Raw genomic sequence first — 27,304 nt, forward strand, 5'->3', positions numbered from 1 at the left:
TTAAAAACTATGTAAACAATTGTAGTTATTGTCTTAATTATGACTTTGTAAGAACAATACATGTATGTTGTGTCTAGTTATGGTCCAAAATATCAAAAGTTTTTGTAAACACTAAATTTTGGCATCAAATGTAAGTTTATATGTTATCAAATCTAGTAATATAAACTGTGTGTTACACCAACCTATGACACTAAATGTTTGATCGCATCATACGATGGGAATAGTTTAGTCGTGTACAAGACTATATATATGAGTGGTACGAGAAAGTTGAGTTGGCTTGCCTTTATAAGACAAAGCGATTTTGAAGACGAATAAATGGGTTGGTGAAAAGGACACATTGAATTCTTGGTCGGTAACTAAGTGATGATTAATATCCCACCTCAAGTCGCCGAGAGAGGTGCATAAGCGATGTACTCATGTACCAAGGCTCATTCCTTATGTATCTTATTGACTTTCTTGGATCAAAGATACAAGGACATAGGCCGTTAAATAAGATGTACTTGACTAAGTTGTCGAACTTTAAGCAAGTCGGGAAGCTAAGGACAGTGGCAGATCAAGAGGGGGTTAAAAAATGAAAAAATTAGTGGAAACCTTGTATGGTTTGGAAAAAAATAGTGAATATCTATCAAAAGGAACCCGCTGGAAAAAAATTCCTGGATCCGCCACTGGCTAAGGACACTTTGTAGTGGTTTGGAGATGAGATCAAGAAGTATCATGAGGAAGGCAAGATGAAGACATCATGAAAAGGGTATAAAGATCTCCTTGGGGTGGTATGAGAACTTTGGTAGTTTGGGATGCAAACTTTTTACATAGTGAACATTATAGATCTTAGCAATCCATTTTGATTCATGACTAGTATACACATAAGTTGTGGCCTCATTTGGCACAACACACCTCTTAAGTCACTTGTAAACTCTCTTAGTGCAATCAAATTTCCGTGCGTTTTCTACTTGTAATACTTTGTTTAACTTAGGTGACCGGAATCATACGAGATTTGAGTTAGACAGACTTAGTAGAGACTAAGTATCAATATGATGTGTTTATTAAGATAAGTGTGTAACGATAGCGTTTAGACGATGGAAATGAATAAGGGGCGTCACGGTGTGTCCCTAATGCACATAAAGTGACCAAGATGAATGTCATAGATAATCTATTTCAAATTTCTCAGTTTTTATTAACCACTAATGACCTCCGAAACGGAAGAATCACAAAATTAGTAGCATAAGAAATGCCACTTTCAATTCCTAAATGGACTCATACATCTTCAAGATAAATAAAAAACCATTTGCCAAAACAGATCTCACCTAGCCTAAGGAAATTCCAACAATAGTGTCCAATAACTATACTGGCGCCGCAGTAATCGGAGTAACAACGTAACATCTCCGACCAAAAAATATTGTATGTGAATAAACTCGAGAGCAGATTCTTCGATATCCATAAACTCTAGATGTATTGGGAATGACAGGCGGCAAGAAGAGCGGCTCCAATTCCGGATCCATCATTGGAGAGTATAAGTTTAACGTGTTTTGCTAGTTTTTCGCCAACCAATTCATTCAAAGTGTTCTCGAGACAGTTTCGGTATTCACTATAGTGCTCGTATAATCCTCCGTCCATTGCAATGACGGTATTTGGGAGCTCACCGTCTCTAAAGCTATCTCGTCCAGTTTTCTTCAGAATGCCCAAAATTCCAGCGGCAGCGAGGCGGGCTCCTCGTGTAGCGAGGATATTGCATATCTCGACCACTGTCTTTCTTGTGGAGAGAGATGTGTTGGATATCTGCAAATTAACACATAATTCAACATCTTATGAATGAAACAAATTATTATTATTATTATCAATGCATCTACTAAACTCAAAATGACATGATTTTGCACAGTGTCTTATAAACAAATATGATTTACGAAAACGATTATTGAAATAGGGCCCGTGACAAAAGAACTGTTAAACCACATAATGCATTTGTACGCAGTGCATCACAACCATAATGAGAGTAGGAAAGAGAGTGGGGTAAGCGGTTACAGGTAGAGGATCCTGTACATTAGTCCAGAAGTGTGAGAAGTGTATTATAACACTATATATAACACTATATAACACCATATAAACACCGTATAACACTATGTAACACCATATAACACCATATAACACTATGTAACACTATATAACACTATATAACAAATATAACACTATATAGTGTTATATTTGTTATATAGTGTTATATAGTGTTACATAGTGTTATATGGTGTTACATAGTGTTATACGGTGTTTATATGGTGTTATATAGTGTTATATATAGTGTTATGATACACTTCTCACACTTCTGGATTAATGTACAGGATCCCTACCCAGCGGTTACATATGATAAGCGCCTTATGGTATTATGGTAAAAAGCAAAATGTACAAGTGTTCATGTGGTTCTCGTAGTTCTCTACTTAAAACAATTACATAAGTGCCTTATGTATCACGGTTAAAGCAAAATGTACAAGCATTTATGTCATTCCCGTAGTTCTCTATTTAAAATTGGTTTGTAGTGAAGGTCTCACCGTTGAAATAATAATCTTTCATTGTAAACACTCGAGTAGGCCACCGGCAAGTGACCAGTTTGATCCATTTTCTTTCTAGATAAACTTTTTTAGCTTGCCCGTTGGTCCCGTTAGCAATTTTAAAACAGACTAAGCTTTCACTTGCAAAAGTATTATATAATGAATCGCACTTGTCATTTTCTAAGAAGACGTACCTCTAATATGTCTTTCAATTTTTCCCCTACAACGTTGAGATCAGGTGACGTGTCATGATGCATTGCAGACATTTCAGGTGTCCTATGAATTACACGACAAACAAAGAGCATTTTCTTTTGTGAGTTCCAAATAGATACGCGCATCATAAAGTTAGAGTAGTCACATGTCGAAAATTCAAAATGTAAACAAGTTAAACTATCTAATGGTTGATTTATCAAATGAATTTCCAATGAACAAAAATAACTTTATATTGATAGTAGAGATGGCGAAAATGGATGGGTTGGGTAAAGACTAACGGGTCAAAACAAGTTGAGTCGGACAAAAAACAATTTCTTTGTCCAATTTATTTGTTTATTTTACAAATAATTAGTGTCAATAAGATTTAAAACTATCTTCTCTATTTTACTCATTTGACCGAACATAACCGGAATTTCCATATATTCATAAGAAAACGAATCAAAATTGCCACCTCTAATTAATAATCGAATATAGAAAACTGCAAATACCTCAATATGAAGTGAGTTTTTAGTTTAGGGGGAACCGTGTCACCAAAAAGGGCAACCTCATTAGCCATCCGATATAGAACTCTACGAAGAAGTTCTCCCAGATACATGCCAGAAATCATTTTTTCAAATATCTGCCAAATAATAAAATTGGAAACATTTCTAAAATATTATTTAATTATGTGTATACATAACAAATATATACCAATTCTAAAAAAAAGTGACTAGTGTATGCACAAACAATCACCTGTTCTCCGGGGTTCAAGCTTTCGGCATCCAGTGAGTTATCATACTCGGTTAAAGGAAGATGTGATGATTTGAAGTTACCCCACTCCATGTTGATGACCTGTACAATGAATGAAGTATGTTCAGTTAGACTGGAGGGTATGGAGAGCCTCATCCCCAAGGGAAGGGCCGCCACGTCACCGCCACGTAAGCGCGGCCTAAAGGGGATGGACCTAGAGGGGTGGGGGATGAACCCCTTTATATATATATATATATATATATATATATATATATATATGTATGTATATATATATATGTATGTATGTATGTATGTATAGGTGTTTGTGTGGGAGAGAGGGGCGTCGAACCCGGCTTGTGGAGGACGGAGGCGACAGGATGGACCACAGGGCCTCGCCGCCGGGCCAAAGCGGCCCCCATACCCTCCAGTCTTATATCCCTGGTGGAAAAATGGTCAAACCCGTTTTGACCCATGACCCAATCCGACCCGACCTGACCCGTTTGCCAGGTCTAGTCAAAACGGATAACTTTTGGTGCGGGTCAAATCTGACCAGGTTTCGTCAACAGTCAATTGCACTTTGTCCAAAAGTTATTTTTTATACATAGTTTGTATGTCAAATATGATTACAAAATATGTCCTTCAATTATAACTTTTGAGTGAAGTACACGGATGGTCCTTGTGGTTTATCAGAATATTGGATTTGGTCCCTAGCTTTTCAAAAGTACATAGATGGTCCCTATGGTTTGCACTTTGTAACGCATTTAGTCCCCAGCTTTTTCCAAAAGTACATGGATGGTCCCTGTGGTTTGCACTTTGTAACGTATGTGGTCCCTAACTTGGACATGCAAAACAACAGGGACCATCCGTGTACTTTTGGAAAGCTAGGGACCAAATCCAATATCTTTATAAACCACAGGGACCATCCGTGTACTTTACTCATAACTTATATTATAAAAAAATCGTGGATAAACCATAAGATCCATGCATAAATAAATGGGTCAAAATTGCGACCTCTAGTTATTATATAGTCTTTTGAAATCTTATGTACATGCATACCATGATACTGCAAAAGAAAATCTAAAAGAACAAATAAAGAAACGTTATCGTAATCCATTAATCGATACTGCAATGACAGTGCATACCCTGAATCAAATATCCGGATCCACCACCGCGACGAAATATTTTTATACCAAAATGGCGATAAAATGAACGTTCTGAGCCGTTTTTGGTAACGTTAATAGGTGTCATTCCCTTAACTGTTTATGCTAAAGGTTCATTACCTCATATAGAAATTAGACCCTTTTTATCCTAAATAAATGGAACTACGTGATGAAGAAGACGTATTGATATCATAGTTGTCAATAGTGAATAGCGGACGATAGCGACAAGCTACCTATACGCTACGTAGCGATAGCGATAGCGATCAAATAGTTGGCGCTATTTCATGTTTAACGATACACTAGAAGAAAATTCTAGAAAAAATTTGTATGTATATTTTACCAAAAAAAAAATATATAAAAAAGCTAAAAATTTTACAAAAATCTCGCTATTTACCGCTGTTTGTCGCTACCAGCTATATAGCGACACATGAGCGCTACGCTACGCTATTCGCTATAGCGGGCGCTATGCTCGCTATTAATAACTATATTCAACACCAAAATCATTGCTCACCATCTCTCCGGATTTAGGATGCGGGCCATGCCATTTTGGTATTGCTTGAGCGCGTTCCACATAAGCTGCGTTACTTCCAGTACCCAATATTACTGCTACAGCAACATCTTTGTTATCGTATTTCCCTCCGGCCAATGTTCCAACTGTATCGTTTACCTAAACGCCACGCTACCCATTATTACTAGTATTAAAAGAATCAAGTAATAAATTAACTGCAAAAAAAAAGTAATAAATCAAGTTCTCCTGAGACCAGTTTTTTTTTTTTTTTTTTTTTTTTTTTTTTTTACAAATGACACATAAAATGTTCCCTAATAGTATGTACTATATGGATTTAACAATAACTTTACACTGCAGCATGGGAAGTTGTTTTTTTTAATAATAGAGTAAAATGACGGTTTCGTCCCTGAGGTTAGACCAGTTTTGCGACTTTCGTCCAAAGGTTTGTTTTTCCGCAACTGGATCCAAAAGCTTTGAAATATTGCCATTTTCATCCCGCTCGTTAACTCCATCCATTTTTCTCCGTTAAGTCAGGAGCGTTTCCGTCTTTTTTGCTAACTTAAACGGCAATTCAGTCTTTTCTACTTTATGTAAAAAACCTGAATACCCTTGAAAAGACAAAATTGCCCTTTAAGTTATAAAAAAAGACAGAAATACCCTTGACTCAAGGGGAAAATGGATGGAGTTAACGAGCCGGATGAAAATGGCAACATTTCAAACCTTTTGGATCCAGATGCGGAAAAACAAACCTTTGGACGAAAGTCAGAAAACTGGCCAAACCTTAGGGGCGAAAATGGCATGTTACTCTATAAAATACTTCGAATTTGAGCGAGTAATGTTCAAATGGTATTTCTGTTCAATTTCACATCAGAAAAGTCATTTTAAAAAGTTATAAAAATTTACACTTATACGATTTGTATTTTGCATGGCAACTGAGTTAAGCTCTTCTAATATAGTATTATGGATATCAAAAAATATATATATATATATATATATATATATATATTCATATACAGCAGATTAAGAAAATTTGCAAGATTAGCAACACAAATGAACTCACCAGTGCAGAAACGCGCATATCAACACCTTGCCTGTCCATCGCTTTTGTCAATTCTGCAACGACATCTCTACCAACCTAGCAATTATTTTTTTTAAACGAAAAGTTTAAAAAACTTTACTACTACTGCATCCCACACATACACACACACACACACATATATATATATATAGGACAAAAATCCATTAGGAACCACCCTTTATTGCAAGAACCGCGAGAACCAATGTGAAGACAACAAAAAATGCCTAAAAATAGCTAAAAAACACACAATTTTTTTTAAATATTTTTTATATAAAAATCGCTACTTTTAGTAGCCAAAAAAAAAAAATTTAATTTTTTTTTAGAAAAAACTTTTTTTTTTTGCTACTAAAAGTAAAAAATATTAAAAAAAAAATTTTTTTAGATTTTTTTAGGTTTTTTGGGGGTTTAGTTTTTAGCATTTTAGCTTTTGGGGGGGGGGGGGGTGTTAGGTTTTTTTGGGGTTTTTTTAGCTATTTTAGGTTGTGTTCACATTGGTTCTCGCGGTTCTCGCAATAAAGGTGGTTCTCGCATGAACCTTACCCTATATATATATATATATATATATATATATATATATAAGGTTGCCCTTAGATCACCCAAGTTTTATATGTATACTTCCTTATTACATATTTTGGCCCAAACACAATGGGCACATTACTCATCCCTTACCAAACAAAGCAAAAGTTACATGTTTTAACTCAAACCCTTTTTGACCCGTTACCCAACCCGCCTACCGACCTACTTTTCCACATCTAATAATCAGGAATAAACCTAGTGGGCGTGCATTTAAAGTTCCTAAAACCCCCCAAAATCATTGTAATAAAAAAATATGAACATTATTAAATTAACATAATTATTGTTATCATGTTTGTAAAAATTCTAGGCGAAACTGGGCCAACCCAACCCAACCCGACCCAATCCATACCACAGAAATTATAAGCTTTTGCCCCAAATGCTTTTAGATCCAACCCGGGAGTAGGGGTGCTAAACGGGTCATGTTTGTGGGTTAGCAGGTTCAACCCGACCCGAACCCAAAAAACATGTCATACATATGAACCCGAACACAACCCGTTCAACCCGATTTTTTTTTTAATTTTTTTTCACAAAATAAGATATAAATATTAAAATTTTACTACAAAAAACACACATGTATATAATACAACTACATTTTAATTATAAAATTTAAGGTCAATTTTCTCTTTATAAGTTATAATTATGGCATAAAACACCCACCCAATTTAATTATGACATAAAACATATTGTAAAAAGATATATATAATATAAATGGGTTAGACGGGTCAACCCGCCAACCCGATCGGGTTGACACGAACCCGACCCGTTTAGCTAAACGGGTTCACGGGTTCAACCTGAAACTGACCCGAACCCATTAAGACTAAACCCAAACCCGCGAATTTCGTGTTAGGTTCGTGTCGTGTTCACGAGTTCAGCCGGATGACCCACCATTGTTGTCCCATAACCAAAATGTGATTAGTGATTACCATATCTTGAATAGAGAAGCCTTTTGTCCACCGAATAAGAGTCCCTGAATCAATAGATAATTGCAACACAGGAAATGAGAAGGTGAAACCTAATTCCCTTTGTCTGCCGGAAGGATGACGAAACTTTTCACTTTCACTCGAAATAAATTTGTTAAGTTCTGCAGCAATGTAGTCGAAAAGTGCCTGGAGAAAACTAATATTTAGATCTTAAAATATATATATAAAAAAGTAGACGTCACAAATTTATACCCGTCTACTTATGAGTGGGTCCATAGTCGTTAATAGCGGACAACGGTAAATAGCGACCAACTACCTATACGCTACGTAGTGATAGCAATGAAATAGCGGGCGCTGTTTTATAAATGGCGATACACACTAGAAGAAAATTTTAAAAATATTTTGTATGTATATTTTATAAAATTTCCGGTAAACATGGAAGACTATACGCTTCTTATTTCAATCGTGTAACAAAGCACCCTAAAATACGCTTATTTTTTCAGTATATACTTGTATTTATTAAAAAAAGAAAAAAAAACCTATTTTATCGCTATTTCATCGTTTTAGGCGCTAAACACCTTATAGCGGGAAACTCTCACTCCGCTATGCTATTCGCTATAGCGAGCGTAGCGACAGCTATTAGCATCTATGAGTGGGTCGACAAACCAACAAATTTAGCGAAAATAAGAGCATGTTAAAGATCTTGTTTTTAATGCATACAACCTCCTAAATTGCCATAATTAACATGTTTCTTTGTAAAAAAAAGGAGTAAATTACTTTTTGAGTCCCTGTGTTTTAGTAGTTTTAACTAGTTGAGTCCAAAAGCAAAAAGTTTAACGACCTGAGTCCCTATAAGCATTTTCTTTAACCATTTGAGTCCTTTTGAGTCCAAATTTTAACATTTTGAGTCCAATTTTTTGGACTCAAATCATTATAAAATGAACAAAATTGGACTCAAAACGTTATAAAATAAATGGCTAGGGACTCAGGGCGTTAAACTTTTTGATTTTGGACTCAAGTGGTTAAAACCACTAAAACACAGGGACTCAAAAAGTAATTTACTCAAAAAAAAGTTAAAAAGAGTTAAAGATATTGTTTTTAATGCAAACAGCCTCCTAAATAACCACAAATAACATGTTTATTTGTAAAAAAAAAAAGTAAACAGTGTTTGTGGTTCATTCTGACCTCGAGAAAACTAATTTTTAGATCTTAAAAATGATATATAAGGAAAGTAGACGTGATAACTTCGACCCACTTTCTTATCAATAGGCGGTTGAGTTTTATCTCAAATGGGTCAAATTAATATAAAATTATATTTAGAAACATTAATTTATAAAATTATAATAATATGATTTTCATAATCATAACTAACATGTTAGCTATTAATAAAAGAAATAAAAAGCTGATTGTACAAAAAACATGTTTGTTAGGTCAACCAACCTGAACCAGCCTGCTCCGACCCGTTTTGACCCGTTACCCAACCGACCCGACTCTCCATCTTTCCACCTCTTTATGGAAACTCTTTTGTTTAGAGAAAGAAAAGCTTACTTCTGGAGTTCCAACCATCAGTTGAGGAGGGATTGACACCTCAGCAAACTCTTTATATTCGATACCAGACTTCCCAGCGAGCTGTACCCGTAGAACCCTAAAATTGGTTCCCCCGAGATCCAATGCATAATACACTCCTTGCTCATCACTAAAGCAAAATGAGAAATAAACATGACTTAAATTTAAGCGAAGCCGATTGGATTGAACTGTAGAGAGCAAAAACAACTATGAAAGATATACTTTTTGCAATTGTTATGTAACAAGTAACATAACAATCACAAATCAAGGCATAATTCATGATCATGCACCGTTCGAATCGCCTAAAACAGTCAATCGACGTGAATAAAAACATAAAAAATCAACGTAGGGGATAAGCATCCGCGGATAAATCATTTCCGGTTTCTAACAACTTCAACATACTATGTAGCATGTTTTTAAAGATTATATAATACAATATTAAGATATATGGTTCCAATGCAGGTAACCGGGCATGTATCACCTAATAACATACCCAACCCAAACCCGCGGTATTTTTAAAAACGAAGAGTAAATTACAAAAATCGTCCTTTATGTATGTCACTTATTGCAAACTGCGTCCTTTATCTTCAATAGTTACAGAAAGCGTACTCGATGTTTGCAAACCCTTGCAAGTTATGTCCTTTAGCCCTAACTCAGTTAATTTTTTGTGGTTAAACATGACCAAATGGACCCCATATGAGGGTATTTTGGTCATGTTACTCTCATGTGAGGTCCATTTGGTCAGATTTAATCACAAAAATACCCTCATGTGGGGTCCATTTGGTCAGTTTTAACCACAAAAATTAACTGAGTTAGGGCTAAAGGACATAACTTGCAAGGGTTTGCAAACATCGAGTACGTATTCTGTAATTATTGAAGACAAGGGACACAGTTTGCAACAAGTGACATACATAAAGGACGATTTTGTAATTTACTCAAAAACGAATCCCCTACCCGAATACCCATAGTATATATAAAAAATGCCCGGGCCGAACATAGTATATATAAAAAATTTCGATCGACATGCGGAAAATTAGCACTACGGCCGAAAAACTTGCCAGGGCCGTGGCCCTGGCACAGGCCTTCTAAGAACCGCCCATGACTATGTAGCATATTTTTAAAGATTATATAATACAATATTAAGATATATGGCAGGTAACCGGGCATGTATCACCTAATAACATACCCAACCCAAACCCGCGGGATTTTAAAAAACAAATCCCCTACCCGAATACCCATCCCAAAAGTCTCGGGTCCGTGTTTGTTTGCCATCCCTAGCGCTCCATCTCTTTCACATTTTGGTTTATATGATAATAAATACACCCGCGTTTGATCATGAACATATTATGGCAATAATGCAAGACACATCAACCAAATTATCAGATCTCAGATCCACCAAAACATGATTAACAAAATGTACCAAAATTAATCAAATTTCAACAAACGATCACAAATCAAGGCATAATTCGCATAATTCACAATCCTGCATAGGGATGAGCTCAGTACCGTCCGGTACCGAACCGGTACCGGTACCGAAAATCCTCAAAAGTGGGTACCGGTACGGTACCGGTATTTGAGGTAAAAACCGGTACCGAAAATGCTAAAAGTCGGTACCGAATCGGTACTGAAAAAGTACTCGGTTCGGTAAATTCGGTACCGGTTCGGTACCGGTACCGGGAACGATTTGCTCATCCCTAATTACTGCATCATTCAAATCGCCAAAAAGGCCTAGTTTCGACAAAAAAATGGACGAAAACATAACCGTAATATTACCGAGTGGGGAGATTATCAACATAGGTGATAAGCATCTTCAATTTGCTACCACCTTCAGAAGCAAGTCCAGCATGCATCTCAACAGTCATAGCATCCGCAATCTGCTTCAATTTCGAAACAGGAGTCGCACAATGTTCTTCTAGTTCCTTAACAATATCACCGGATTTCGAAACAGGATTCGAGTTTTGCTGCATACGGCAGCGTACGATAAACGCTGCGGCAGCGCATACCGCAGCGCCACCGATCACCGCGGCTCCCACAGTCACCTTCTTCCCCATCACAAACAAACAAACAAAAGTTTGAAACTGAAGCAAAGCAAAAGTGAAAGTAAATATTATTATGATTATTATTATTATTAAATGAAGAATGAAAGTGAATTAGATGCAAATTAGGAGAAGAAACCCTAGGAATGAGGGGGGATTCAGAGAGAAAAAAGGGAGGGTTACTTAGATTGGAACATGCATGACAGATGAATGAGTTCAATTCTTTCCGATTATATTGGGTGTGAATGCCACGTGGCGTTCGGTTTTTTTTTTTTTTTTCATATTATAGTTTGTTTGTTTGTTTGTTGTTAGAGGGACACCATGTTCAACTATACCAACCGTCAATTTCATGCATTTTAAATTTTTAATAACACTATGCCTTTTCTTTTTTCATAAGAGATTATTATTGGATTTATACACCCATGGCATTATAGCCTAGTGGTATCTTGGTGGTGGGATAAGACTTATGACCATTAGGTCATGGGTTCGATTCCCACAAAGGGGGTTTTCCCCAGATTTATTGGGTTTCCTCCTGAATTGGTGTATAGGCATTAGCCTAGTGGAGATGGATATGATCGGGTGGTTCTGCTGGTGGCACGATGATACTCCAGTGGTCCGTCAGTGATCCGAATTTGCCGTTCAAAAAAAAAAAAAAATTATTGGATTTATACAACTCCAGTAGTGTCGCATCAGATGTCACGTCAACAAAAAGGGTCATGTCATATTGTCATATGGCATGTCACCAATGCCACATCAGCAAACAACTAATTGGGTTAGAGTTCAGTTAGTTTGGGAGTCACACGGGAAAATAAGTTGAAAGCTGGGAGTGGTGTGGTACAAATCGAAAGTTGGGAGTGTTATCGGCGATAGTGAAAGTTGGGGTTATTTAAATAAGAGAAAATTGCTAAAATCGTCCCTGAGATTTGAGCATGTTTGTCAGTTTCATCCAAAACAATTTTTTTTACAATATTACCCTTCACTTTTGGGATTTTTTGCTATTTTCATCCAAAGCTTTGTTTTTCTGGTAGACATTTAGATGAAAATGACAAATCTCAAATCTTGGGGATGATTTTGACAAAAAAAGTTAACACGCTTGGAGGAAAATGACAAAATGTCTTAAAAGTGAAGGGCAGTATGGTACAAAAAAAAATGTTTTGGATGAAATTGCCAAATATGCCAAAACCTTAGGAACGATTTTCACAATTTACTCTTTAATCAAATATCTCTTTCTATAAAACAAAAGTGTTACTTGAAAACGAGAAACTCTTTTGAGGGATTTTTCCGTGTTATAACGTGATTCAGGTTTTTAATGAGTTTATCTTGAACTGTTTATAAATAGTTTGGCTCCTTTACATTTATTCAAGTTTTAAATGAGTTGATCTTGAGCAGTTTATAAATAGCTCGGCTCTTTTACATTTATTTAAGTTTTTAACGAGTTGAGCTTAGTGGCTTAGCTCATTTACACTTTGTATGTAAAGAAGAGATGAAACTGTAAAAAGTGAATATAAGAACATTTTTCACATATCATTGTTTTTGTTATTGGAAAGGTCATTATGGTCTAGGAACGTGTGAGCAACGTAAGTCTGGGCAGACTTGGCTAGGGCCGCCGATTAGGCAGTGTGACATTGGATCACTCAAAAATAAAGTCACCATTCAAAAAAAAAGTATTGTCACTATATGCTTGAAATAAGGTGGTGGTATTGTAAATCTTAGGCTTTAGTTGATAAATGTGGATTTAAGTGAAGAATGATTGTTGTATATGCATATTTTATTTAACATTTGTGTTTGAAGAAAAATATGATTTCGACCTTAAAAGTATAAATAATTGTGATGGAATAGCTTTTCAGTATATCTAAAACGAGTTTGTTTCCATAATAAAATATATTTTGGTCTCATAAGCGTCTTCGGCTTGTTTCATTTTTTCTAAACATCCCGATACATTTTTTTGTATTTATTTATTGTATTTATTTATTTTATTTTACATTTACTCTTTTTTTCAATTCAAAGTGACATTTTTTATAACTTTTGGTCTAGCAAGGAGCTCCGGCTTTGTTTAATCTTGTATTTATATATTTTTTTTTATTTAACAAGTGCTATATTAAATAATAGATTTTAATTGTATTAATTTATTAATTAATATGGTGACTTTGTGAGACCTTAACATAGGTCGAGTTAGTAGGAGGGGTGATATGACACTGAGGTAGGAGAGGGTGAGGCCGCTCACGACGATAACTAATAGCCCAATATTCTAACACGTTAATTTACTAAGGTCATATGAAAACTTCTGGTTCACATATAGGAATCGGAACATGGTCTTCAATCACAAGCAGTCAGAATTTGGGTAGCGTTATGGATGAAATAAAAAGACACTTGGTTTTCTTTGGCTTAAATATCGGTCTAGAGTTCAAGCGCCGATGTGGAGTCGGATGTGTAACTTCAACTTATTTAGTATGGGTGTTCAGTTTCCTTTTTCAGGTCTGGGGTGACGTCTCGTTAGTTGGGCTAACCCACTGTTAGCCAGTTTATCAATAAATTGTTCCGCATAATCACCATGATGATGATATGATGATTCAGTGATCAGAAAAAGAAAATATATGTATACAGTTTTGCCTATAGATATAGACTGGTTAAATGTTGTGAAAAGGCTAAATTATAAGAGTTAAATGCCATTTTAGTCCCTGTGGTTTGGACTATTTTGCCTGTTTAGTCAAAAGGTTTCATTTTTCGCCTGTTAACGAGAAGGGCAATTCCGTCTTTTTATATGTAATTCTGTTAACTAGAAGGGCAATTCAACCATATAAAATGACCGAATTGCCCTTCTCGTTAACAGAAAAAATGGATAAAGTTAACCCAGTGAACGAAAATGGCAACGGTGAAACCTTTGCCAGCAAAATAGCCCAAACCACAGGGACTAAAATGGCTTTTAACTCAAATTATAATATGAAACTAAAAAAGTATGTACTTAAAAAGTTGAATGTCACAAGCTGCAAACACTTCGGTACCTGAAGTGTTTGCCGCTTGTGACATTTAGAACTAGAAAAAACCCGTCATTTCAATGCAACCAATGTATATAATCTTTCAAACCAACATTACAAAATACCACAAATTTAAGCCTCTAAATCGGCATCCACAAATTAACAAGACTCCCCCAATCTCCATCAAGAACAAAGCCGATGGTTTCATCTAAAGCTAGGTGACACCGCTAATCTTCTTGATAACCAAAAACAGAAAGAAAAAAAAACGTATATAAAAAAAACATGTACATCAGAGGAAGATGCGTTAGTTACTACACCCCCGCCATCCTCACCTCACCATTAAAACCCCCGAATAGAATAATCGAATAACCTAAAAGTATTTTGAACACCCGATGCTTTGCTTGCAGCACAAGAAACAAACATGGCTGGTAAAATAATACCTTACCAAGTGAGAACAGCTCTTTAATCTTTCTCAAGCTGTTGATGTCATGCCTAACCTGTTAAAGAAACAACCATACAACAGTCTGCAGCAGAACAGTATACAAAATAATATACCATGGATCGGAAAATGAGCCAAACAGGTTTCAATCAGTTTGGCCTCATTTGCCGATTCCGATAATAGAAAAACACCAGAAAACTAAAAAACGACACCCCTCCCCCTATAAAATGCCCTTAAATCTATACTCAAAAGAATCACCTTTTGATGGACTGTCAAAATATTTTAGTAGCTTTTGGGGAATTTGTTAGTTTACAACCCTAGAATCTAGATTAAACAAAAGTTTTAATGTAAGGGGCATTATTGTCATTTTGCAATTGTAGAGGTACCAAACTTGGTCCTATACTTGATACAAAATACCATTAGAAGCTTTTAATCTTTCAATATTGATTTATGTTTATACTGAAATTAAACATAAAAAAAATAAGTAAAAAGAATTAATGACTAGCAATATTTTAAAAAAGCATTTTCTAAATTTTGTTCATTGGACCACTTAACAACAAAAGCTAACCCAATTTTACGAAAATGGGGTCAAAAATGTCACCTCAAAAAAATACGAGTTAATTACTGGAGTAAACTTCTGTTTTGCTCCCTGTGGTTTGGTCACTTTAACGGTTTTGCTCCAAACCTTTAAAAATAGCCATTTTACTCCCTGATGTTTCGGTTTTTTTGTCAGTTTGCTCCCCGCCTCTAACTCCATCCAAATTGTTTGTTTTTCCATTTTGCTCCCCGCAGGGAGCAAACTGGCAACAAAACCGAAACATCAGGGAGTAAAATGGCTATTTTTAAAGGTTTGGGGCAAAACCGTTAAAGTGACCAAACCACAGGGAGCAAAACGGAAGTTTACTCTAATTACTGTTTTCGTCCCTGTGGTTTGTCAAAAATCACTATTTCAGTCCATTAGTTTAAAAATTGCGATTTCAGTCCCTGTGGTTTCACTTTCGTAACCATTTCAGTCAACCTCGTAACCATTTCAGTCCCTATACTTAAGAGAATAATGGATTGAAATGGTTACGAAAGTGAAACCACAGGGACTGAAATGGTTACGAAAGTGAAACCACAGGGACTGAAATCGTAATTTTTAAACTAATGGATTGAAATAGTGATTTTTGACAAACCACAGGGACGAAAACAGTAATTAACTCAAAAAATACAATGCTGAAATTTCAAAACTTGCCTCGTAATCGCTCTGCTCTAGTTCTGATAGTAGCATCCTGAGTTTAGCATTGGCTTCAAAACACAAAATCAACCAAAAAACGTATTAGGTCTCTTATACTAAACCGAGTTAAGAAGACATGCTTATAAAACAAGCTTAATAACATAAAACGAACAAAAAAACCCTACTCATTTTCAGCATCACAAAAGCTGCAATAATTTTTTTACTCAACACTCAAAAAGTGGAAGGTAATATACACTTAATGAGAAAAAGATATACTGGGGAAGGTTAACGTACAATAGCCCCTTAACGTGCGACGGTGCGAAGTGAATTACACATGTTGATTTTTAAATTACGCAGGTAATAATACATAATTACGCACATTATTTGCATAATTACGCATGGGTTGGGTTAACCCTAATTATGCATGTTATAATATATAATTACGCATGTTACTGTTCACTCCCGCACCGTCGCACGTTAAGACCCTTTTGTATTTAAAACTTTCACAAAGGATAATTTGAAAAATAAAACCTCAATTTCAAACACCTCGATAATTTATCTACAGCCGATTGAGAATCTTCCTCACTTAACTCCTGACAGTTGCTTCCGAAACTCGTTTTTTCAAGCCCGACATCCTCATTCGTAACTATACTAGACCCCGAACTACATCCAATAACCCCAACTTCCTCATTCTTAAAACTACTCACGGGTTCGAGCCCGTTAACTAACGAATGGCTCAGCGGACTCATGAAGGGGCTCGAGATCGGGCTCGGGCTAATTGATTGCCTTCTTTGTGGACTATCTCTCTCCACACCTTCTCCCTTTCTCTTTACACTCGTTTTCTCAGCGGAACCCAAACCGCAAACGGGTTGATGACTCGCGGCCCGCGGAAGTCGAGGCCGTTTATAACCATCTGGAAACACATATAGTGGGATTTGCTTTCTACGAACGTGAGAAACGTAAATCTCCATCCCAGGCTTCCAAAACATGTACATGTTAACCGAATGCCGAAACTCGTCGACTGTACCACGGATGTCGAATTGTTGATTTTCTTGAACTAATTCGCCTTGTTTTCGTTGTAGTCCCATAAAAAACGCGTTGTGTGAACATTGTTTTGACGGGTCGATGTAGTCGTGAGGGTACGGATGGCATTGAAGCTTCCCTTGCGTGTCTCGTTCAATCTGCGTAGTCAAAATAAACAAATAAAAAAGCAAGAGAATGATTGATGTTATTCCATCGTAATTACCAATAGTCTTCGTAATCAGATTTAGTAAATTGATTACTTAGTATACTTATTAAAAAAGTATATTATTATTGACCGGTGAACCCAACAAAGCCTTTCGACAGAACATATATCAAATTACGGATACCAACACTAACCCGTTGCTTCTATAAGTGTTGGCTAGTCATCCAACCCGACCTAACCTAACCCATTTTGACCAGACATCAACATTGACCGGTTTCAACTTTGTATATTCGTTATTGAATACAGAGTAAAATGCCATTTTTGTCCTTGAGGTTTGGCCAATTTTGTGACTTTCATCCAAACGTTTGTTTTCCCGCATCTAGATCCAAAAAGTTTGAAATCTTACAACCATCCGACTCGTTAACTTCATTCATTTTTCTCGGTCAATTCAGGGGTATTTCTATCTTTTTTTTAACTTAAAGGGCAATTCGGTATTTTTCAGGGGTATTCCTTTTTTCACATAAGCTGAAAAAGACAGAATTGCTCTTGAAGTTAAGAAAAAAAGACTGAAATACCCCTGATTTAGTGGAGAAAAATGGATGGAGTTAACACTTAACGAGCCGGATGAAAATGTCAAGATTTCAAACCTTCGCGGAAGAACAAACCTTTTGAAAAGGACATTTTACTCTATTATTTATTTAATATTTCTAAAAAGGTACAAAGGTGTTGAACGCCCAACCCAACCCAACCCTTCCTAACCGTTGCAACCAGACAAGAATTTACCGGTTTCTACTCGAAACCGTTTCAACACACCCAACCTCCCATCTTGCCACCTGGCACCTATAGTACAGCTTATGTTAGCCTCAACCAAAGGAGCCATGACTTCTTTTCTTTCTTTCGTCTTATCGTTTTTGAATTGCAAGCAAGGATTACGAATAGAAAAATCAAACATTACCATCAAGGTCAACTGCCTCAAACGAGACTCTACCCAACCTTTCCAAGCCCGTAAATCATCTGGGTCAGCAGCAACTATGTCAACTTGTAAATAGTTTTTGTAGCTCTCGAAGAACATGTACGGTTCAAAAAGTACAGGCCACTGTGCTTTATTAAGTTCTATTTCCTGTAACATGACAATAAAAGTCATATTTTCAATAACAAATCTTTGGATAATAAGATATGATAAAAACGGGTCAAAAGGGTCAAAGTCACCTAAAGTATAGTCACAATACATATATTATTTATAAATGGGTTTTTCTGCCGTAAGGGCACATGTTAACGAGAGCATAATTAAACATATATTAACACTTAAAATTTCTAGTCAGTATATTGGTTTTAAAATGTGCGCATAATGCGTGATGCGCCCGATGCGCTAATGAGAGCGCATCGCAACAGCTGATGCGAGGCGTTTACGTGATGCGAGAATATTGCGCTCATCGCATAATGCGCTCTGATGCACGCAACATTGTTTCTTATGCTTTTTTCCAGATTTTATGAACTGTGTTCGGTTTTTTCTATAATTAACATCTTAGTATGCTTGATTTGAACCAAAAAAACACAACTCTTACCTTCTAATTACGTCAGTTGTTTTACTTTAAGTATGTTTTTATAAGTTTTTATGTATAAATAATTTTTAACTATTTTTTTATAAAGAACGCATCACATACGTGATGCGCTCGCATCGCGCATCACGCATCGCGCATCAGATTTTTGGACTAAACGCATCGGAGCGCATCACGCAATTTAAAACCAAGGTCAGTATTAATGATCATTTATACTCGACCAAATTTTCCCTTACAATACTAATTCAATATTATTAGTTTATTACTTTTTTTCTTCACAATATTCTCACTTTTTTCTCCTGTAAACATTATATATGATGCTATTTAGTTTTTTAGTGATAAAATGAATAGTCAAAATTATGTTGATCTTATGGTCAAACATAAAATCTCCATATTTTCTCGATCTAACAAGGTTAATGTTCCTACTTTATTTTTCACCTAGAAAACAACTGTTCACAGCTTGGAATGATTAACTATAAAAATATATAGAGAGATTAAGTGATTAACTACTATAATAAGAATATAACAAAAATATAACTTTTTAGAAGAAAAAGGCAAAGAAATTTGTGTTTAATAAATGCTTGTTTACCATGTGCAATTAGAACACGTAAGAAAAAACACTTTAATATAATCCAAGAAAAAAAAAGACGATAAAGTGTTCGTGGGTTGTCCCGGCGCGTTCTGACCAAGACTTTAAATTACTAATTTAACCCACCACCTATGCAGTTAATATCGATGATATATCGGTTATTGGTCTCCATGTAAAATATCGGAGTCAAATATAAGTCAGAGTACCGATATCGATATCAACGGCAATATTTGACTGATATTCGGCCCATATATCACCGATTTTCCCGATATCAGTACTTTCTTCTTAGTTCTACCATCCGTCTTTCTTTTTTTGCTGCTATTAGTGTTTTAAATCTTAAATATTAATCGTTAGCGTTAAGCCGTTAAATGTTTAAGTCTTAATGAGTTCCTAACTTCCTACTTGCTACAATTGTTTATGTTTTGCAAGTTGCAAAAGGTTAATCTGTTAATGGTAGGAGAGTATACCGAATTGCTAAGGTTAGATTGCTATAGATATAAATTCTACATGATATTAAAATTACCTATATCCCACCGCGATAACATATATCTCAAATATCGGCCCATGGCCGATATCCGATTTTTTACCGCATTGCCCACCACCAACCCACCCTTTTAGCCACCCAATACAAAACACAAGCAGAGCATCTTACCTCACATATCCGATTACCGAATTGAAATTGCTCTGTCATAACACGAAGTGTGCTTATGGAGACATTATAACTGGAATTCATGCACGGGTAGGCAGGTGTTATGATTGGCATATGATGAGTTTTGTCCTTTGGATTCTTACGCGGGTCCCACACAGTACATCCAAGCTCATCCTCTTGTATAGCACAAAGCATCACCGGATTTGGCCATCGCCACTGTGTATATACCCTAAAAAACCGAGAAACCAACATACTCGGAACAGCATTTGGATAAAATTGACATACCCGTGCAACTAGTATCGCCCAGTTCACGCCACCAAGAAAACCAGTCACCTGACACAAGACAACATGTGTTGAAATGGGTTGAGTACTTGGGTTGACCCCGCAATATTTTATAGTACAATTTTCCAAGACTTTTAGATTATTAATGTGTTACTTATGAGTAAAGGACACAGATGGTCCCTGTGGTTTACCAAAATTTTGGATTTGGTCCCTAGCTTTCCAAAAGTACACAGATGGTCCCTATGGTTTGCACTTTGTAACGCATTTAGTCCCCAGCCAACAAATCTAAAGGTTTCAACAGGTCCAAGCTAAGGACTAAATGCGTAAAAGTGTGAACCACAGGAACCATCTATGCACTTTTAGAAAAAAGTTGGACACTAAATGTGTTACAAAGTGCTAACCACAGGGACCATCCGTGTACTTTTGGAAAGCTAGGGACCAAATCCAAAATTTTGATAAACCACAGGGACCATTTGTGTACTTTACGTTACTTATGATTAATAAACTATATTATTTCAATCAATTATATACACAAAAACAATTTAGATGGTTATAACTTATAAGCACTAGAAATAAAGACCAAAAATGGAGGTGGTAAAATAAATTGCCTCATTAAACATAAGAAGAGGTGGCAAAATGGGTAAATCGGGCAGGTTGCGTAACGAGTCAAAACAGGTTCGGTTTAAAATGGGTTGTATTGGGTTACGTTACGCCGACCTGCAAACACATTTATTATATTTTATAAATAAGCAATGTGTTAGATATGATTAATACTTAATGTTGTTACAAAAATGGGCCAGTCTTTTAATTGAAAAAATCTCAAATAACGCTAAAAACGTTGGCAGAAATCACACAAATCTCAGAACTATTATATAGTTGATAATTCAACAGTTCAATTGTTCAAATGTAGAAACATGTTTTGGAAAAACGACTTACATTTGAATACACACCGCGCCTTTTAGCCCAGAACTTTAAGCAACGAAGTGTCGTACGAAAATGCTAAAGTTCATAACAAGAAAAAGAAAAGACAAAATGTTAATAGAATCTTTTATAGCGATGACAACCAACAATCATCAACAGTCACCTCAACATTTGGAACATGTTTAAGAATTTGGTCAGCAACCCTGCAGCCGTTAAGACTACGAACCGTCGGCTCATCAACATTATACAGCACGGAAACATCCGATATGTCCAAATCCTGTTAAAAAAACAATAAATAATAATAAGATCTGCATGGGTTATAGTCCATTGTATGCAGCTATGCACCACCGTTTTTGTTCCTTTATCGTAAATTTGTGAAATAACTTAAGTATGAATATGAATAGAAAACTATAAACATGTTAATTTAATTATTTTTAAACAAACATTTTATAGGTTAAACAAATTGTTTTAACCCGTTTCGGCTTTAGGTAAGTTTTCAAGATCTACCAGCTCGACCAATCATCATATATATTATAAATATGCTATTATGTCAGCAGCAAACACCTTTAGCCCCTCAACTTTAATAAGAAACAACTTTAGCCCCTTAACTTTATTAATGACCTGTTTAACCCCTCAACTCTAATAATGACATGTTTAACCCCTCAAAACTTAAAAAATGACTTGTTTAGACCCTTAACTAAAACAACTTTAGGCCCTCAAATTTAATAAATAAATAACTTTATCCCCTCAACATTAACAATGACATCTTTAGCGACTTAGCTAAATCAAACAACTTTAGCCCCTCAACTTTAATAATAAACAACCTCAGCCCCTCAACTTTTAATAATGACATGTTTAGCCCCTTGACTAAAACAGCTTTATCCCTTCGGCTTTACGCCCCGCTTGCGGTATGCACATATAATAATGTATACATGTGTGAGGGGGGAGTGAAAGTGCACTAATTTTAGCGTTATTTTACTAATTTCGTGAAAATAACGTTAAAAGAGGGGGATAGTTAATCATGCATCATGTGGTGGCGTTGATAGCCGAAAGACAAGGGAGTACATGCACTAATCGGCCTTTGTCTTAATTGTTGGGTGTATGTGCCTTACGTCCAAGGCTTGATGCAAAACTACTATCGAGCGGGGGTCTCAATCTCACTAGAAGCAGCCTCTCTATTCCTACAGGGTAGAGGTAAGTCTATCTACATCTTACCCTCCTGAGACCCTAACTTAGCTTTGCTATTGGTGGGATTTACCGAGTATGATGATGATCCCTTCGACTTTAATGACATGTTTAACCCCTCAACTTTGATAATGACATGTTTAGCCCCTTAACTAATAAAATCAAACAACTTTAACTCTCGTGATTTGTTTATTTTTATCTAAGCTTCGAATCCGCTGCGGAGCGTGGATGGTAACTAACTAGTTTAAGATAATTATTCAACCCAAATCAACCTTTTTTTTTGTAAATGAGTCAAAACTGAGTCTCAATCTGATTTTAAAGGAATTGAACCAACTTACATCAGGGACGACTGAACGAGAAATGCTAGCATAAAGAAGATCAATAGATATCCCTTCAAACTTAAACTTCATAACTGGAACATGAGCACTTGGAACTGGTTGAAGTTCAGTAACTTCCTCCTTTTTCGTCAACATCTCATGCAAGCCAAAGAAGAAATCTTCCTGAAATATTGGAGAAAGGAGTGAATCGTTCAGAATAGCATGTGTTTTTCTGAAGTACAGTTCTGGTAAGAACTCATTGAATAGCAAGACCGTGACAAAAGATCACAATTAAAGATCATCTAGATCAGGCTAAATTATATGAAAACTTACATCTCGATTGACGTAAGATGGCCCGACACACAAGGTGTCAATGTCTGCCCCGGGACCATGAACCTACCACCAAAGTTGAAGAGCAAAACCATAAATGATAATATATTGGTTGCAATATATGTGTGTGTGTAAAGTAAGTATAAAACTAAGAAATGACAACTGTACATGGATAATAGATCAAAATATATCCGGGTCAATACAAAAACTTTGGTAATAGCTAAATCGGGTTGGATGGACACAATATTCTCGGTCCAAAAACAATTTAACTTTTAACAAAATATTATGCTATATATGATTACAGAAAAATATACTATTTTGCTAATAAAATATATTTTTATCCCAATATGATTTCGAAGTTGTTTATGCAATAAAAGTACACTTGTGGTGACTTTAAACCGTTCAACCCATAGTTGTCAATAGCAAATAGCTGACGACAGTGAGAGCTACCTATATAATACATAGCAATAGCAATGAAATAGCGAGTGCTATTTCATATTTAGCGATACACTAGAAGAAAATTTAAGAAATACTTTGTATATTTTATCACAAATAAAAAAAATTACAAAAAACTTGCTATTTGCCGCCAAATCCTATGTAGCGCAATCAATCCGCTTCGCTACGTAGCGCACTACAGTGCTCGCTACGGGCGCTATTGACCTCTATGGTTCAACCTGTTTCCTTTTAAACTATATTTAAAAAAGATACTAACAAGAACCCTTACACCCATAGTTAGCAGCTGCATTTTAACTACTTGTCTTAAACCATTCCAGCATTCCTATTTTATAACAAACTTTTTTGATAATTAAATGACTGAGAAAAAGTAATCAATTACTTTTTTAAGTAAATTACTTATAATGTAGTTGTTGACGATAAAAAGAAACATCAACATAAACTGTACAAAAAGTAATGTGGTTCATTTTAATTACAAGTTTAATACTTTTCATGCAAATACTTTCTTACCCCAAGCCGATAAGAACCAAAAGTAAATACGACTGCATTTGCATCCTCGACCATTTGATCCGAGTACCCACGAAGGCGAGTAAGTTCCTTCACCCACTCAACTACAATCTATGTCATCAAATCAAATTGCCAAACATAGTCATATCAACAACGTCATCATGTAACCTTAAATGAACCATTTAAAAGCATATGTGAAAACCAAGTGATCACAAAACATAGTAAAGATATGCACAAAAGCATGTGCCTAACTGCCTATACAACACTAAACATGCCCAAATCGCATGTTTTCAAATAATTTACCATACAGAGTGAATATAAACTCAGGCTAAGGTCTCAGATTCATCGCATCGCTTCAATAAAAGTGTTAGTTATAGCCTTCAGGCCAATAGTATTCAATGATCTATATTTAACGTGAACTGATGTTATATAGTTGACTAGGTTAGAAACCCATGTATTACATGATTTTGAATACATCTAACAGAGCCGGGGGTCTCACTGGAAGCAGCCTCTCTATTCCTACAGGGTAGAGGTAAGGTTGTCTACATCTTACCCTCCTCGGCTCAGACCCTACCTTTGCTTTGCTATTGGTGGGATTTAGTGAGTATGATGATGCTGATGGTGATGATGATGATGATGATGATGATGATGATGATGATGATGTTAGAATCATTAATTTCTATGAAGATTTTGTATGTTGGATGTCATCAGCATACAAATAATACATGGTTTTTTATCGGTAAAATAAAAAATATTAACAATAACAAATAATAAAGATTTAAAAATTATAAAACTATATTTTAAGATGAAATATAATTGAAATCTTATGGTTTAGAACATCTTAATAAATTACTAAAATAAGAAGATTTATGTTTTAGATAATTAATTGTTAAATTCAATTATTTAAAATCAGTATCATTTAATAAGAGATAAGAACATGTGATAGGAGAGAGAGGCGGGAGTTTTTTTTAAAACGAATCCCAAAAAGTGCTTAATGTGGTGCTGTTGGTATAAATGACTCGTGATAGTTATGATTTGAAATACAGCATACAAAAACTATTCCCTCTTCACCCACTTTGGTGATCATTCGTCCCTGTGTTTGCTTTAAATAGCACTCGGCTCTAAATGTTTTAACTTAAAAAACAGATGAAACTTACTACAAGTATTAGCACCCATATATCATCAGAAGCTAGTATGAGATCGAACTCCAATCATCATTAGAAAATTGGCATGATTAGAAATAGTATGTAACAAATAACCCTAAACACAAAAAAATGATCCCGAAAAAATGAGATCTGCTAATTTAAGAAACTTTATTTTGAGAAAAATCTTGCCTACGTGCTGGATCATTTTAAGTATCTACCGAATGCGCATCAACAAACTTAAACAAAGTATTCTAAATAATCAAGATACTTCATGTCTCTGTCAACAACTTCAGGCATTTCTTTAAAGTTTAAACAATCTACTGAGTACTGACTAACAGTTATGGCTGTATCTCATGCTTAACAATTAAGGTTATAACTTTATGTAAAGATTGTAAACACTAAATCATAATCATCTAAGCCTATAGATCATACAGTAAACATAAGAACTTTCAATGCAGAAAACATCATGAAAAACAAAACAATAGCATTAATCACAAAAACCTGCTTAATTTGACCAAGAACTTTCTCCCTCTTAGCCGTTTCTTCTTGACTTTCATAAAGTCCAGAATCTACCAAAAACTTAACAAAAACAAAGCATTAATCATAAACACTTTAGAAAAATACACAACAAAACTCAAAATTTATCTCCTCAAACCCTACCTTATTCAACTTCTTAGTTCTAAGCAAATCGGCCTCAGAAGGCCCTGCTAGAGACAACGGTTTCGTAACTCCGTGCTGCCTGGGTGATGGTAAAGCCTCCGAACCCACCATTACCGGCTCAAATTCGAAGAAACAAGAGTTTACAGAAACCCTAACCAATCTAGAAAGTAAAAATTTAACCAAGTCTATTAAATTCAATCCGAAATCAGTCGCTTCTGACCGTTGTATCGATAGATCACGAACAAACCGACTCAAATTCAAAGAAACAAGAGCCTACAGAAACCCTATTTCAGAACAAACTAATCGAAATACTATATTTCTAAAAATATTTCAAACGAATCTATCAAATTCGACACTGAATTGTTCGCTGCTGACTGTTAAATCAGAAGATCAGGAGCAAATCGGTTCAAATTCGAAGAAACACGAGCCTAGAGAAACCCTAATTCCGACAAAACTATCTAGGAACTAATTTTTTGAAAATTTTCAACCGAATCTATCAAATTCGATCCGAAATCGGTAGCTTCTAACTGTTGAATCAGAAAATCACAAACAAACCGAATCAAAATCGTAGAAACAAGAGTATACAGAAACCCTAATTCCGAACAAACCAATCTAGAAACTAATTTTTTGGAAATTTTCGACAGATTGTATCAAATTCGACACAGAATTGTTCGCTTCTAACTGTTAAATCAGAAAATCACGAACAAACCGACTCAAATTCGAAGAAACAAGCGTCTACCGAAACCCTAATTCCGAACAACCCAATCTAGAAACTAATTTATCAAAAAACTTCAACGGAATCTATCAAATTCAACACAAAATTGTTCGCTTCTGATTGCTAATTCAGAAAAACACGAACAGGTTGAGAATTAGAACGACTGCATTGAGAATTAGGGTTTGATGGAAACCCTAGGGGAATTAGGGTTACAGAAAGGGGGATTAAGGTCGATCTGGGGGGAAATTGAAGGGGAGAATCGATTGAAACCCTAGATTAGTGCAGAAATGTGTGAATTTTAGAGGATTTTGAGATGATTATGGTGAAATGATTGAAGAAGAAGAAGAAGAGGAAGTGAGGGGAAAAGGGGGAAGAACGCGTTGGTTGTCTGTCTTGCACTTGTGGACTTGTTATTTGTCTTTATTGTGTTAAAATATCTCTTTTTGGTTCATATAGTTATTCTATATACATTGTTTTGGATAAATGATTTTTAGCATATAGAGTGAGTTGGTATGATATTTTAAAGAACTAGTATTAGGCTTGACGGTATGGGGGTCGTCCCCTTCCGTCTCGGTCCGTCGCCGGAGCCAACACCATGCCGTCCCCTGCGTCCTCCTCCCCGTCCCCGTCTTCAACGTCCATTCTTCAACGTTCAGGACGATCCTCCAGGTGGGCCCCCCTTCTTCGACGTTCCGTCACCCCATCCCGCCCACCCACGTCGAGCTCCGTCCCCCGTCTTCATCCCGTCTGCATACCGTGTAGCCTTAGGTCTCTCGTGTTGCAGTCTGAGGCTATGAAACCATAAAACCTGTGTTGCAGACGGATGTGTAAAATCATGCAAAGTATGTAC

The 27,304-nt window shown here is 35.8% G+C and overlaps 2 protein-coding genes across 5 annotated transcripts; both read right to left on the reverse strand.

Annotated features, from left to right (window-relative positions):
• Window positions 1–1,151: 1,151 nt before the first annotated feature.
• LOC110908738 (hexokinase-1) lies at window positions 1,152–11,535 on the reverse strand. The gene is made up of 9 exons (XM_022153717.2): window positions 11,064–11,535; window positions 9,273–9,420; window positions 7,728–7,910; window positions 6,211–6,285; window positions 5,154–5,309; window positions 3,486–3,584; window positions 3,242–3,372; window positions 2,735–2,816; window positions 1,152–1,776 (listed from the first exon to the last, which is right to left on the reverse strand). The coding sequence occupies exons 1-9, from the start codon at window positions 11,339–11,341 to the stop codon at window positions 1,444–1,446; spliced, it is 1,485 nt and encodes a 494-aa protein (XP_022009409.1). The 5' UTR covers window positions 11,342–11,535; the 3' UTR covers window positions 1,152–1,443.
• A 2,838-nt stretch (window positions 11,536–14,373) lies between these two features.
• Window positions 14,374–26,871, reverse strand: LOC110908737 (nuclear poly(A) polymerase 4). Of its 4 annotated transcripts, none has more exons than XM_022153712.2 (12): window positions 25,740–26,871; window positions 25,581–25,658; window positions 23,938–24,045; window positions 22,978–23,040; window positions 22,666–22,827; window positions 21,306–21,419; window positions 21,158–21,220; window positions 19,943–20,272; window positions 18,098–18,262; window positions 16,488–17,137; window positions 15,975–16,027; window positions 14,374–14,798 (listed from the first exon to the last, which is right to left on the reverse strand). In XM_022153712.2, exons 1-11 carry the CDS (start codon window positions 25,848–25,850, stop codon window positions 16,018–16,020), a joined length of 1,854 nt encoding a protein of 617 aa, XP_022009404.1. In that variant the 5' UTR covers window positions 25,851–26,871; the 3' UTR covers window positions 14,374–14,798; window positions 15,975–16,017. The 4 variants fall into 4 exon arrangements, with proteins under 4 accessions (XP_022009404.1, XP_022009405.1, XP_035834802.1 ...); XM_022153713.2 differs by having other exon boundaries at window positions 16,503–17,137; window positions 25,740–26,870; XM_035978909.1 differs by having other exon boundaries at window positions 16,503–17,137; window positions 25,581–25,648; window positions 25,740–26,869.
• Between the last annotated feature and the right edge of the window lie 433 nt (window positions 26,872–27,304).

Source organism: Helianthus annuus, chromosome 2 (assembly GCF_002127325.2).
Source record: "Helianthus annuus cultivar XRQ/B chromosome 2, HanXRQr2.0-SUNRISE, whole genome shotgun sequence".
Lineage (NCBI taxonomy): Eukaryota > Viridiplantae > Streptophyta > Magnoliopsida > Asterales > Asteraceae > Helianthus > Helianthus annuus.